General features: G+C 48.9%; 5 protein-coding genes and 1 non-coding gene across 6 annotated transcripts; 2 read left to right on the plus strand and 4 right to left on the minus strand.

The window, feature by feature from the left end:
- Nucleotides 1-966: 966 nt before the first annotated feature.
- Aspvir_002036 (Mpv17/PMP22 family protein) lies at nt 967-1,727 on the minus strand (the record flags this gene model as incomplete). The annotated part of the gene is made up of 3 exons (XM_043273638.1): nt 967-1,116; nt 1,187-1,504; nt 1,629-1,727. The coding sequence occupies 3 exons, from the start codon at nt 1,725-1,727 to the stop codon at nt 967-969; spliced, it is 567 nt and encodes a 188-aa protein (XP_043129573.1).
- An 867-nt stretch (nt 1,728-2,594) lies between these two features.
- Aspvir_002037 (putative iron-sulfur cluster-binding protein) lies at nt 2,595-4,170 on the minus strand (the record flags this gene model as incomplete). The annotated part of the gene is made up of 5 exons (XM_043273639.1): nt 2,595-2,647; nt 2,712-2,837; nt 2,901-3,332; nt 3,393-3,864; nt 3,928-4,170. The coding sequence occupies 5 exons, from the start codon at nt 4,168-4,170 to the stop codon at nt 2,595-2,597; spliced, it is 1,326 nt and encodes a 441-aa protein (XP_043129574.1).
- Nucleotides 4,171-4,558: 388 nt separating this feature from the next.
- Aspvir_002038 (aromatic ring-hydroxylating oxygenase subunit alpha) lies at nt 4,559-5,746 on the minus strand (the record flags this gene model as incomplete). The annotated part of the gene is made up of 5 exons (XM_043273640.1): nt 4,559-4,686; nt 4,746-5,161; nt 5,216-5,397; nt 5,453-5,605; nt 5,660-5,746. 5 exons carry the CDS (start codon nt 5,744-5,746, stop codon nt 4,559-4,561), a joined length of 966 nt encoding a protein of 321 aa, XP_043129575.1.
- Nucleotides 5,747-6,729: 983 nt separating this feature from the next.
- Aspvir_002039 (GTPase-activating protein GYP7) lies at nt 6,730-9,445 on the plus strand (the record flags this gene model as incomplete). Its single annotated transcript, XM_043273641.1, has 5 exons — nt 6,730-6,882; nt 6,964-8,353; nt 8,412-8,674; nt 8,729-9,047; nt 9,105-9,445. 5 exons carry the CDS (start codon nt 6,730-6,732, stop codon nt 9,443-9,445), a joined length of 2,466 nt encoding a protein of 821 aa, XP_043129576.1.
- Nucleotides 9,446-9,774: 329 nt separating this feature from the next.
- On the plus strand, nt 9,775-9,855 carry Aspvir_002040. Its single transcript has one exon. It is a non-coding gene; the product is annotated as a tRNA-Ser (tRNA).
- A 482-nt stretch (nt 9,856-10,337) lies between these two features.
- On the minus strand, nt 10,338-14,221 carry Aspvir_002041 (aminophospholipid-translocating P4-type ATPase NEO1; the record flags this gene model as incomplete). The annotated part of the gene is made up of 2 exons (XM_043273642.1): nt 10,338-12,307; nt 12,358-14,221. The coding sequence occupies 2 exons, from the start codon at nt 14,219-14,221 to the stop codon at nt 10,338-10,340; spliced, it is 3,834 nt and encodes a 1,277-aa protein (XP_043129577.1).
- Nucleotides 14,222-14,592: the final 371 nt, after the last annotated feature.

Genomic DNA, 14,592 nt, shown 5'->3' on the forward strand with positions numbered 1-14,592 from the left:
TGCTATCCTTATGCCAGTTTGGCTGTCGATCCAGTCATCAGTTGAGAACTTGAGGCTTTTTCGAACATTGACATTGTCCCCTCCTTCTCTATTTCAATAATAACTGTGCCATGTCAACCCGCTGATCGCTTCTCTATCAAGGTATACGACAGGCTACTTCCATCTCAGGTTTGGCTACATTCCTTCCGCTTAGCTGCATCTTCCTTGCGTGACGGAAACTAGGCATGACGCGTGGGATTCGGGTATGATTTACCATGAACTGGAGTTCATCCCCTCGAATAGGAGTCCTCCAGTCTCGAAAACTGTGAGGATCTAGACATACTGCGATTCCCAGGTCTGTTTTAGATATGCTCTGTGGTTGAAGGCGTCACTCCGCACAGCCTATATCGACCAAAACGACTAAAACCACCAACTACCCCCAACACTCCCCGATCGTCGATGGAACTCCCAAGGGGCCAATTTATTGTTGGCGATCTGGATCAAATAGCCTTAGCTTAGCAGTAAGGCGTCCTCGGGAAGTATATCTGAACTAATGGATGTGTCTCACATACGTTCGAGTCAAGCTCAACTGCTGAGGTGATCGCGGCAGAGCGCAGGACGTGAGTTCCCGTTTGAGCTCAGCAGTTTTGCTGAGCCTCTCATGGATATTGGCCTCTGAGCCTTGTTTGATGACGTGCATCAGCTTTAGTATTCCTATTGTAGATAAACATAAAATGGGGCCGTTGGGGGCCGACGTTGGATAGAATTCCGACAACAAATAGTAGGTATCAATCATCATATCTGATCATCTGTGGCCATTATATCAAGGATCTGCGTAAGATTAAGCCTTACTCAAATCGACTTCCGTCTTGAATGTCTAACCAACCAACACCAACCCAACAATCCTCTCAGTCTACTCTTGTCTACAACCAAACATGCGGGCCAACAATTACTGCAATCATGAATCTGCCTTATCTGGGGCCAATATCACCCAGACATCAGACTCAGGTAAACTGCCCAGATGACGCCAAACAAACTACCAACAAGCAATCGCTTATCTGCGGGTACAACGGTGAAGTTGAGAATCGACACAAAAGGCCAGAGCTTGAATCCAGCAAGCGTGATGGGCCAAAAGTCCTGTCGGCGCATCAGACCTGGTTGCAACGGAAAAAGCTCCGCCCGAAGGGAGTAACACTACTGGACTTACATTCTGAATCTGCGCCTTGATGACCTCGAAATCCTGTCCTCGTAAAAGTCCCATAGTCATAACGAAGGCGACGGTGTTGATCGCGGCGCCGACAGTCTGATCAATCACCACTTTTGCTACGGTATTCTTCACGTTCAACTTCTGCTTCGCCTGCTTCGAGCCATTCTTCTCAGCAGTAGCCTTGGTGACAGATGAATCCTCACTGGAGCCCGGAAACCTCGACTCCAGGCTCTCAAGCCAGACGTACGTCAGCGGCGAGAGTACAAACGCACACGTCGTGAACTGGAATAAGGCCTGGAGGTCAAGTTCGAATGGTGTCTACCTTGCGCGAATCATCGCCATCGCTCGTCAGAATCATCATCATTCCGTTTCATGTTAATGGAATTGACCATGGCTGGTTGCTCGCTAGGATGGTTAAGAACATGAGATCAAACCCACGTACCTGATCTCTCCACGCTTTGATTCCCTGGGCAAGGACATTCGAACCCGCGTTTACGAGCGCAGCCTGCAAGGTTGCCGTTGCAATCGGGGGTAGAGACATATCTAGCAACGCGCGAGATAGATGAAAGCTCAAGCGACCGGGTGAATACGAGTTCCCCTCGTAAATAGAGTAGTGGACTCGGAAGGGAAAGTCAAATAGGAGCTTGGCTCTATCATTGCATAGATCAGCACTTAGTCTAGTCTGGTCTTTTTGTGCGAGATACGAACCAGGGGAAATCTTCGGCGTACTTACTGCAGAATACTTCGGAAGCTCGTGTTGCGTGGGTTGACTCTGTCTGCGGTAGTGATGTCAACTGGCAAGACACGAATTGTTCTGGGGTTGGTGAGCTAAAAATACTTTAGAAGTTAGATGAAGAACTCGTGTTTACCTATTTAGACGATGGACTGGATGAGTGGATCAAGTGTCTGAACTCACGGACACTACAATGGAAACGATCCGGAAAGGGACACGAGGTTACGAGGATGTTAAAAACATTTATATTAATGTTGAATCTAGAGAGGTACTTGGATTTTGATCTCTTGAATAATCAGGAGGTGGAGTTGAAAGGTAGATTAGGGCTCCAGATAGGTGCCCAGGGACCCAAAATAGTGGGGAAATGGATATGCGGAAAAGGGAAAGTTGACACGTCGTAGTAGACTCAGAAGTCAGTGAAAGAATGTGCCAATTCAGGGCGTTGATTGGTGGCTGGCCTTTCGTTGCCAATAATACTAAGGTACCTTACCTCTTTCTCCCATCACAATGGATAGAGCACAGAAAAAGAGGTGCTCCAAGCTATTCATCTAGTAGGGAAGTGCCTTGATTATGCATTGGTGCAAGATATCTGCAAGTATCGCTCCTTGTCCCAGGGAGCTCGCTCAGTGCTATGCTATCCTACTACTTGATTGATCGCTTCGACGTGGATGACGGCTACCAGGCCAGACTTGGGAATTTCTCGCCACGACATTCGAGCTCTCTGCAAACTGAGGATGTGTCAGTGAAGCTACTCTTGATTATCTGGCTCCGAATTGGCGAAGAAAAACTTACGTCGGTCGGCCTGCTGGGACTTTGGCGTCATTCGCGACTGCCTCATCGCAGGATGCACTTCCATCCCTTGCAGCTTTTCGAGCTTAGTATGCCTTTCCAGCTGCTCGAGAATCATTTTTTGCAAATCTATTCAACCTAAGCACATTAAGGTTCTCCAAGGTGAGTAATGGGAGCCAGGCAGAGACGAACTTGACTTGCCAAGGCGAAAGCGAAAATCCCTATCTTCAGTGGTCGTTGCTATCACACCTCCCTGGGAGCCATCCTCAGCTGCCCTGGCTTGTAACTGATATTGGCTCTCCATTTCGGTGACTTGTTCCGTTATCATCTCAATGAGCTTATCTGAAATCAACTGAGAATTGACATCGCCCTCCGTGTTCTGGAAGCAGTACAGATCGTATCGGATCAGCGTCTTTCGCTCAGACGCCGGATGGAAGCTTAGGGAGTACCAATATCTGGTATTCTTGATGGTATGAAACGAGACATTGGGAAATAGCAGAGTATCAGAGTCTCCTGCAGCCTTCCCGTCCAAATGATGCTTGATTCTTGCTAAAAGAGCTGAACGCACAAGTCGCACAAGTTCGGGCAATATTGCAGTTGTACCGAACTGCTTCTCAGATACGACTTGTGCGGCAAATCATCAGAGCTCATCGAGGCCAAAGAAGGCAAGACTGCAGAACTTACCAGCCATTTTCCAATTGAATCCTCCTTCGATAACCTTACCCCCAATCCAGCGTGACTGGGCTATAGCTCCATTACATTCCACGAAGTCGGTCAGACAATCGGTCTCTAGCAGCTCACCTGGCGCATCGCCTTCGAGATTCACAAAGATGAAGCCGTCGGTGCTCTGCTGAACATGAATAGCAAACAGGCTGTTCTGTGATCTATCGAAACCAAGTACATTGTCAAAATGAGGGGCTTTGATAAGCTCGCCTTTTGTGTTGTAGCTCCAGCCATGGTAGCGACATCCGAGAACGGTAGAACTTCCGCGCTCTTTATTCGCGACCGTGTACGCTCTATGGCGACAAACATTGTGGAAAGCTCTGATCTCACCATCTTTTCCCAGGATGAGGAAGATGGGGAAGCTGGCCACTTCGAAGGACTGATAATCGCCAGGTTTTGTGAACTGGCTGCGGTGAGAAAGATACAGCCACGACTGTGATCCTCAAGTGTTAAGAGTCCTGAAATTAGAGCCCGGAGCATTTTTGTTCGGGCTTACCTTGCTGAACACCGCGCGCCGTTCGAGTTGGAAAATATCATTGCTATTCAGCCAGTTTTTAGGAAAATCCGATTCCTTACAGACAGCTTGTGTGTCATCGGCTCTTGAGACTTGATGAGGTGGCTCAGATTGGCCTATGAAGAGCGTCTTAGGGTATATCCCACGAGGCCAGGCTCGACATATGAAGGCGATGGCAGTCAACAGTGCTACAAGTATTGGTGTAGGCGAGATCAGAGCCTCCATAGCTATCCTCTCAATTGTTTCACTTGTGGCCAACCCCGCAGCGTCGGGGAGCCTTTCAGGCATTTAAAGGACTGCAACTTGATAATGGCCCCAAGGGAGATTAACCCTGTTGGTTGCCCAATGGGCTCGCATGAAGAGACTAGACTCGTCGTACAACTGTGAGTCAATCCCATAAATCAGGATTGTGGCATATATTTCCAAATTTGGTGAGCTTTTCCGGTGTACAGTTGTCTCATGCGAGTCTTGCAGTTGAGGAGATCCCCAAATGACTGTTTGTCTGTTTTAAAAGTGAAGGTGAATTTGAATACGACGAACAAGGCATATATGAATCTACACTAATGCTAACGGATACTTATGACCAAACATGCAAATGTAACAGCCGTGTCTACTATGCGGACGCTCCGACTTGCTCGGCATTTATCTCTGATTCCTTCACACTGGGTGCGACGAGATCATGCCTTGCGCTTTCTGCGGCGTGCTGCTCGCACACGAGCTCAAAGACTCTGTCCTGATAAACTGTGACGCATTAAAACAGTTTTCACATCAAGCTTAGCGGAGGTCAATCTTATACCCACATGAAACTCCGTTCTCCTGCTCTGGATTCAGGATACCTTCGCTATATACGCCCTTTTCCAGGTTACCTTGCGCTTTCTCGCAAAGCTCATAGTCCTCCATCGCAACCTGTCGAACGAATCTGTAATACTCCTCAAATTTATGCCCGGACTCTTTGTGGTAATAGTCAAATTCCATCCTTGTCAGGCTCGGATCTTCAGTCGGACAGACACGGAACGAAGACATGCCTCCGCCATAGACGTTGAGAGTGCAGTTGGGGAAGAAATACAAGAACAATCCGTCGTCTGGTTTCTTTGGATCAGCGATATGTTGCGAGAAGTTCTGGTGATTCTTGACAGTATAGAATGTCGGGGGATAATATATGGAGAACGAGGGATGTGTGTATTGACAATGCAGACATTCCTGATAACCGTCTACCCTATTTGGTCTCCGTCAGGGAGATTTTAACAGTCAAAAGGAAGAACTTCCTCACATCGTCTTCCAGTTAAAGCGCCCTTCATATTTGATGCTGCGCCTGTATGGCAGCTTGGTGAAGTCCACCCTTTCTAGCAATGCCTCGAGACCCGGAAAGTACTCGTCAAAGTTCGGAGCTTCGTCCGACAATGTACTAAAGACAAGACCAGTAGGTGTGACATGAGAGCGAAGCTTCCTGCCCTAAACAAATGATGAGTATCCACGATATGGTACCGGGATCCTGAGGAGAGCGTACTGTCCTCACACTGATCACCTGGATCTCATCTGGACCAGGGAAAGTCGCGTCTCCAGAACTTCGAAAGGCGAGAACCGACTGCTGGGCGACTTCATACTCGACTTTTTCTCCTATGGTCAAGAACCTTGTCACAGGTCCGAGTAGATACCACGACTATCCGGTTATAAGACATTTTTGCACCATTCACACACTGGCAAAGTTATATACCTTGTTGAAGATTGCCCTGCGCTCGAGCTGATAGAGCGGCTGGCTGCAATACCATGAAGCCGGAAGAGTACGTGCTAACTCAGGCATTTTTGAGCATTTAGCAAATAAATCCGGTCATCTGGTCTTTCTCCCATCCTTTAAGTACCTTATCTCTGGACATCGCAGCCAAATTACTGTACTGTTGTAGCAGAAGAAAGGAAGATGTCCAATTGGATAGGTATATGTTTCCTGAAGAGGTTATAGGATCCCTTAAAGCTGCTTGCTATATCACACAGAATCTTAGGTAATTTACTTCGCCGTGAGCAAATAATCAATGAAGCATATGCATAGGGAGGCTGCCCTGTCCTGCTGATAGGACCAGAGGGTTTCACGCAGACGAATCACAGTAAGGTACGTAACATCATTTGATACAAGGCATCTCCCCTTATAAAGGATGGTCAAAGCATAGGCTGGAGAAGATGCATAAAGAAAAATGGAACACGTTACTATTCAGTGAAGGGTATGAAGGTAAGGACTCAGGGAGGGCTGTAGACAAAGATGTACAGTATGGACCGACACCTCTTTCAGGATAAGAAGGAGAGACCCCTGCCAAATAGAGTATCCTCCAGACGAATCCAGTTTTTCCTTTCTCTGGAGTCGGACTGATGTTGACTGTATCAACAACGATGATCTCTTCAAGGTCGAATGTTTTGCTGCTGCCTGCTGTGGACTTTGGGGCGACGGAGGGTGCTCGCGGAAAAGTACCCCTTCACAGCAAGCATATTTGCATGAGACTCAAGAAAGCTACTATAAAGGATAAAAAAGTGACGAGTATTCAGTATTAAACCATTTCTCTTGTGTTTTGTGGATTCCATCATCTTTAAGTCCAACAAAGACCTTCAAAAGTGGGACAATCGATCAATCAGGTGCCCCACGATTACGTCGTGATCTCATTCTCCGCAATCAGTCATTTGCTTTTGATTTTATCAGCTTCACTCAATAGGAAACGAACAAATTCAATCGCAGTCTTTTGCATGATGAGCACGTTTCTCTGAAATATATCTCATCAAGCTCCAAATTCGCTGTTAGGAATGGCAGGCTCCGGCACCAGATTCACTCCTCCTCCTTCGCCGCCGTCACCGACGGCGTCCTTCTACGATGTCAGCGACGCCGAGGAGGATGAATACAACAGTATCTCCTCCACATCAGGGAGAGGGGTGAAGCTTTTATTTTCCAAGAGCAAGGTTGGTTCTTGAAAGTCTAACAAAAAATTAATGCATAAAGGGCCAGAGCTGACGTTTACGATGTCTTGCTGAGTATTGTAGGTATACGTCCATCCAACTCCCTCCTCCAAGGACAATATACCTGGCTTTATCGCTCTGCTCCAACAAAAACCAGCTCCTACTGTGAGCAGCAATGCCGCATCAACAAATACCGCTAAGACCACCGCCGACCTCTCTTCCTACCTCCTTGCCTGGGTTCCCGAATCCTCCCTCGGCGACGCCTACAGTACCTATGTCAAAGTCGACCTGTCTAATGACTCTTCACCACCGAAGCAACGATATCTGGTGCCACCGCTCCCGACTACAACCACATATAAAGACCCGATAGGTCTATATGCGTTCGCCGTACCGCTGTCCGAAATTTATTCGCTGCTAGTGCGACCTCCTAGCTTGGGTTGGTGGTTTGGTAGCCTGGTGATCAATACCCGCGCTGGTGATAGTTTCCCGGCGCTGTTCTTTCACGATAGCGAGTGCGAATCAACGATACTGCAGAAGAAACGAAGGACAAGGGAAAGTTTTGACCCGTTTGGTGAAAATGGTGGCCTATTCTGGGGCGGTGACGAGGTTCTGCGGTGGCTCCGGAAATACGTTGAGGTGCAGCGCTCTTCTGTCGACAACAGTGTCTATCTTATAAATCCCTCCGAAGAGGACCGCATATCCTTCGCACGGCCACTCAGCAGTTATGACGGATCGGTAACGAAGCAAGGGCACGATCCAGCTGCTGGCCCACATCAACCCGGTGGCAGTGCAGAACGAGATGCCGGAATGGATCCCTTTGTGAAGGCACTCAAGGAAACTAGATGGAAGGTCCTTGAGCAACTCAGCAAGATTACCACGTTCACAAGGCGGACGGCGAACGAACTTGCCGACAACACCATGATTCCTCCGCAAGTTCGTCGCCTGATGAAGACTCCCGAGATTCAGACCTTGCAGGATGAGTTTGATAGCGCCCGGCTCTACTTAGCTCGATGGGCCATGAGCATTGCTGAGCAGAGCGAACGAGAGAGGTCCCAGCGCATATGGACTGCACGGGATGTTCTGGAAATGGAGAATAGCTCGGTGGGTGATTTTGAGATTTTGGAGCTTGAAACCGGAACAATGGCCATCCAAGAACGACGCAGAACTGTCACTATGCAGGAATGGGAGGGCTTCTTTGATGCCACCACGGGAAGACTTATCGTTACTGTAGACGAAGCGAAGGAGAGGATTTTCCACGGAGGCCTTGACCCGAATGATGGGGTCAGAAAGGAGGCATGGCTTTGTCTTCTCGGAGTGTACCCTTGGGACAGCAGCCGCGACGAGCGTCAAGCTCTGATGTATTCCAAACGGGATGAATACATCCGGCTGAAGGGTGCTTGGTGGGAGAGAATGGTTGAGGGGTCTTCCAATGCCGAGCAGTATGAGTGGTGGAAAGAGCAGAAAAACCGCATAGGTATGCTTGCTTCACTTGGAGGCATTTCTAAGTTGATCTGCTAACATATCGGTATCAGAAAAAGATGTGCATCGTACAGATCGCACGATACCTCTCTTTGCTGGAGAAGATATCCCTCATCCCGATCCAGACTCTCCCTTTGCGGACGTAGGGACAAACGTACATCTAGAGCAGATGAAGGACATGCTTCTCACATACAACGAATACAATCCTGACCTGGGCTATGTCCAAGGAATGAGTGACCTCTTAGCACCAATTTACGCGGTCATGCAAGACGATGCAGTCGCATTCTGGGCCTTTGTTGGATTCATGGACAGAATGGTAAATAAATCCCACACACATCCATCCCAATCAACACCTGCTTACACAGACCAGGAACGGAATTTCCTTCGCGATCAGTCTGGCATGCGCGCCCAGCTCCTCACCCTAGATCACCTGGTACAACTTATGGACCCCCAGCTATACCTCCATCTCCAATCCGCCGACAGCACGAACTTCTTCTTCTTTTTCCGGATGCTCCTTGTCTGGTACAAACGCGAGTTCGAATGGGTAGACGTCCTACGTCTCTGGGAGACATTGTGGACCAACTATTTCTCCAGCAGCTTCCACCTCTTCGTCGCGTTAGCAATCCTAGAAAAACACCGCGACGTAATTATGGACCACCTCAAACATTTTGATGAAGTTCTTAAATACGGTAAGCACATTATCTCTACCCCAACTCACTACGACACCCGATTAATCAATCTAAAAGTCAACGAGCTCTCAAACACCATGGAGCTCATCCCCATCCTCACCCGCGCAGAATCCCTTTTCCGTCGCTTCGAACGCACAGTTGAAGCAATAGACAAGAAGAATAACTTCCCCGCTCCATCAACCCATCAACGAAAACCCACGCAGGAATCTGCTTTGAACAAGGGCAAGTCGCCACAACGACCACAAAGCGTCGGATACAGCAGCGGTGTCAGTGTCGGTCCGGCGAGTAGTAGTGCTGATGGAGATAATGCCGAGTCCAAGGTCATCTCACCCGAATTGAGACAGCTTCTGAGCAAGGAAATTCTGTGGAAACGGCCACGTCCGTCCAGCTCAAAATGAGCTGCCGCAGCGATCATATTCAGTCCTCATCTTTGCATCCTTTGTCGGCTTGTGTTGGGCTCATTTCATTCTTGTTGAGAATCTCCGGCTGGGTTGGGCTTGGGACGGATTGGTGTTATTTCTTTTCCTCTCGGCAGCGTTTCTTTGCTATGATGCTATATTCACGATTAACTATCTCAAACCGATCATAAATATTCATGATTCTCAACTACGGAGTATGTTCAGGCGGTAGTTCCTCAGCATCGCCGAGGCTGCTTTGTCTGCTGCGTATGCGAAAGTAGTACTTTTCTGCATCTAGATAGGTTTACGTGGTATATCAAGCACCAGTGGACACTTTGGCCGAGTGGTTAAGGCGCAGGCCTGCTAAGCCTGTGGGTTCGCCCGCCTGGGTTCGAATCCCAGAGGTGTCGTCCGCAACCTTTTTTACTATTTTTTTTTTTCTACCTACCACTTATTGTTTTTTTCATCCAAATGAGGGTGCATTGCTTATTACTTATCCAAACTCACAATATATTATCTGGTGTATTTTGGATGGGGTTCTAGTGTGAATTTGTGGGATATTAGGGAATGTGCTGCTCCCATCGTGTCCCGCATATCCGGTATATATATGTGTATCACCAAAGCCAATGTTCTTAGGATGGCCTGTTGGATCTGTTCTGTTTCGTATCGCATGTACACAGGACATTCATCAGATCATAAGTGAAATTCTATGCAAGATTTATATACCAGCAAAGACAAACTGAAGGGAAATGGTTTAGTATCAATGCTCGATGAATGCTAATGACGATGGTACAAAATTATATGACATTCAGAAAACCGCAACTCCTCTACCTGGATAAGACGATAAACGACCAAGGCAAGATGTCGTGACAAGGGATATCAGTGATAGCGGTTAACCTCGAACTTTACGATAACTAGGTGGTTTCCAGGACCGTTGGATCAGTTTAGCTGCCCAGACGGGGATGACGGAGACGGCGCAGACGGTGACCACACGCCAAACCCAGTCGACGGTGATGACGTATTCAAGGTCGAAGTAGTCACCCAGAAAGGGGACGCTGGCGGCATAGACCAGAGCTGTACCGATAAGGCAGAAGATCATTACGGGGTGCCAGGTGGTGATGGCGATAGCGACCATCAGCAGCTCGTTAATGACGAGGGCCGTGAACGAGACGCTGATCAACCGCGGCCCTGAGATGGTGTTCAGCAAGATCTGCGAGAGCCCCTGGATTACGGAACCCTGATAAACTGACACAAGCACCCAGCCGAAGAACGAGCGATAGCTGAGACTGCGACCGGACTTGAGTTCTTTGTACAGTTCCGGGTAGAGGTTGGCCAGGTGCTCGTCAACGTCGCGGTCGAAAACGAGCGAGAAGACCGGGGCATTGGTGTAGACCGTCGCGTAGCCAACCATCAGCCAATTGATGAACAGACCCTTCGGGTCAAAATGGCTTGCAATGCTGTACATGGTCTGGCAAGCGCTAATAATGAGGCCACGATGCATGATGAATTGCGCCAATTTGGCGGATCTCTTGTATGAATTGCGGCCGTGCCAAACGAGAAGCTTTGTAAGGTGGTGGAAGTGCGTGATGCTAAAGTCGGCAGCCAACGAGGCCTGACGCCCCTCCTTCCCCACAATGCCAATTCCAACATCAGCTGCTTGGATCATGGAGACATCATTGCCGCCGTCACCGATACAGCAAACTCGTTTCTTGGTGTATTGACGAATCAACTCCGCGACTTCAGCTTTCTGAATCGGAGAGCATCGACATGCAACCACAGCCGGTAGGAGAACGGCCACGGATATGAATGCCGACCGGAACTGACCAAGCATCAGCGACAGAGACTCGCCATCGATGAGCAGACAGCAATCGGTTTTATTTCGCAAAAAGTCCAATGCCTCTTGGGCGGCAGACGGGTCCTTCACTTTAGCGACGGTGTGGATGTATTGGCCTCGAGCAACCAACTTGGCGGAGATGGCGACACAACGTGCTGTCTCGACTTTATCCCCAGTCAACATCCAAATTTTGACTCCAGCGTTGCGAAGAAGCTCTAGGGATGGCTTTACATCTCTTTGCAGACGATCTTCCACACCAGTCACGCCAAGAAGCTCCAGGTCACGCTCAAGATGCTCGCTCACGACCTTGGCCATCCCGACGTCGCGTCCTTGCAATGCAAGCGAGGCTTGTCTGTACTTTGCAGAGAACTCCTGGAACTGCTGCAAGGATAGCCGTTTCCTACCAATCACAAGGGTACGCAGACCCTCGCGAGCCATATTCGCAGTTTCCTCGTCGAGCCAGTCGTTCGCTGCAACGATGCCGGACATAACAGTATCTGCGCCTTTCTGATAGAACCAGATTTCGGTATCTTCGCTCGAAGTCTCTAGGATCGAGTTGGCTGTTTCGAATTGTACAATGATACCCATTCGCTTGCTGTCCGAGGTGAAAGGGAAAATCTCGAGGATGCGGACACGAACGACAACACTGCCTGTGTCGGTCGTCTCAAGGACAATGGATTGCCGGTCACGGTATGACAGCTTCAGACCGACCTCCTCGGTGTACTTGACGATGGCAATCTCATCGGGCGATGATGCTTGATAATTCGTGACTTTCATACCGTCTTCTTCGTCGGTCGTGGGTGTGACATTATGACATAGAGCTAGCGCTAGGACGATATCACGAACGCGCGACCCAATCTCTCGCCTTGTACGAGGAGCTGCCCCAAGTCCTGCTTGGGCTCCGAATGCAGCTGAAGGTGTGGTCAAGGTATTGCCAGCGAAGGCTTGTCGAACAAACGACGCCACTTCCTCCATAGCGTCGTTTGCATAAGAAACCGTTCCGACATGGATCTTTTTCAGCTCCATTTCTAAGACTGTCAGTAACGCAATTCAACTGTTCAGATGTATGAGAACTTACCGTTTTGAGTTAGGGTACCAGTCTTATCAGAAAGGAGATACTCGATTCTACCAAGATCCTCGGGTATCGTACTTGTTCTAACAACGGTCCCAGGAATATCTTTGTCTCGCTGAATGAATCTGCTATACACAGATTTCGCCATGTCCAAGTTGACTCGCAAGCTCATGGGAATGATTGTTGAGAATAGGATAAGGTAAATCATGATTGCGATGTACCACTCTTTGTCGTTGTTTGGTTCAAAACCCTCGAGAGCAACCAGGATGATTGACAGAGTGAGGGTCAAGGCGCATAAGATCTTGGTCAGGTTATTGATCTCATATTCGAGAAGACCTATTTTTGAACGAGATGGCGATGTAGAGAGAGCTGCTCGTGTTTGCGAGCCAGTGTAGATAATGACGGCGTACGTTATTGTATTGGATGCCAGGACCGTGTTTGCCCACGCTGTGTTATCGATTGTGAGGGGGGCAGAATTGGCTTGCCGATCCTCGCTGCTCGCTCTGCCGCCGGTCTGCGCTTTGTCGACGTGGGGATCGTAGAAACCTGACTGCGAGCCAAGTTCAATAGTGCCAAGAAACTCATTGACTCGCTTGTCCGGTGCGCTGGCGGTGACCTTGAGTTTAGTGAAATTTCGGAGTCGCAGGGACTGAGATAGGACCGAAGGCAAACGTAGTTTCCAGTCAGTTTCACCGTCCAGCTGGTCAGTACGAATGAAAGTGTCACTAGTAGAAGAAGTATCAATTTCATGCGCGGCGGCACTTGAACTAGGGTCAACCTCGGACGGTTGAACTGATTCTTGATCGGGTCGCATAAGATCCGTGGCAATCTCAGCTGAGGAGCTTCGCCGCGCAGTGACAGAGTCATTGGAGACAGTCTTCAAGATCACCACATCCGCGGGAAGGCGCTGGTTTTTGCGAACCTTGAGGACGTCGCCGACTTTCAGGTCCCTAGACTTTTTAGTGATCTCGAATACTTCGTCGACATCCGAATCATTAGTTGCAGGTGTCGCGAACGCCCTTCTGCCCACGGGCTTGTCAAAGGACAACACTGAGAACTCTTCAGAGTTGGCTTCGGCATCTCGTCTTCGCCGGCCAATATCATCCAAGGCTTCTTTTCCCAAGGATATCGAGACGACGAAAGCTAGAGGCGCGATGTAGGACGACATGTACCCGATGCGAAGCACGGGAATGATTTGCGAAAGAGCCACAAGCAAAAAGTAGATGTTGAAGAAGAAAGAAAACTCATTGTATAGGGTACGTGGTAGAAAGCTCCAAGGGGTATATTTCGCATTGGAAACGATGTTTGCTGGGTACTTCGACCTCTGCGCTTGCCCAACGAACACTTCCCGAGGAGGCTTGGTTGCATTACTTTCATCGTCCCTGCGAGACCAGCTCGACGGACCGGAGAAGATGTTGGCTGCTTTGAAGCCGAAAAACCGTGACCGAGAACTCCTTCCTCCAATGGATCCATCACCTGCAATCGAGCGGGCTGAGCTCCGCCGCGGATTGTCGAGCAGCGGAGCATCATCATCAGTATAATTTCGTGAGCTCGCGTGCGAGCTCCGCAAAGCCTCTCCCTCTCGATCTTCCAGTAATCCGTGTGTATCCTCTTCCGAGTCCCTGTTCCGTATGCCGGAAGCACTACGCTTCCACCCTCGATTTCCACCGCCAACCCGCAGATTCCTTAAAGCAATCCCTGATCCATAGCCTCTTTGTCGCGATATTTCATCTTTTGATAGCCGAGGAGATTGATGAAGGGTTGCCGTGGTCGGGTCCAACTCCTCCAAGTCGAGGTCGTCATCGGATCCGGAGTCACCAGCAATGCTGGCGCGGTCGTGAGGATGAAGGAACTCGGATGATGAAGGCATTATTGGTATGATGCGGAGAGATATTGACTGTGCTTTCCATATGAAGCGCGATCCCGGATCTTCCTCGCAAAGTTCTATTTAGACCAGGATACCTCTCTCACGGTAAGTGGCATTTCAGGCCCGCATTGTTATTGTACTTGTCGCTGTGAAGAAAGTAGATGGCGTTCAACAGCGCGCCAGGAAGTAAGAAGCCGAAATCCAGGAAAAGGGGACAAGTAACACCATCCTATATGCACCTAAGAATAATCAAGGAGTAAAAGAAAGGGAGTCATCCTATCATCGCGATAATAATACTATCTTTGGAGCCTAAGTAGTGGTAACTAATTCATGAGAGGTGGAGCAAGGGCCGATCACATGATTGGTGCGGGCCT

This window comes from Aspergillus viridinutans (genome assembly GCF_018404265.1).
Source record: "Aspergillus viridinutans IFM 47045 DNA, scaffold_10, whole genome shotgun sequence".
Classification (NCBI taxonomy): Eukaryota; Fungi; Ascomycota; class Eurotiomycetes; order Eurotiales; family Aspergillaceae; genus Aspergillus; species Aspergillus viridinutans.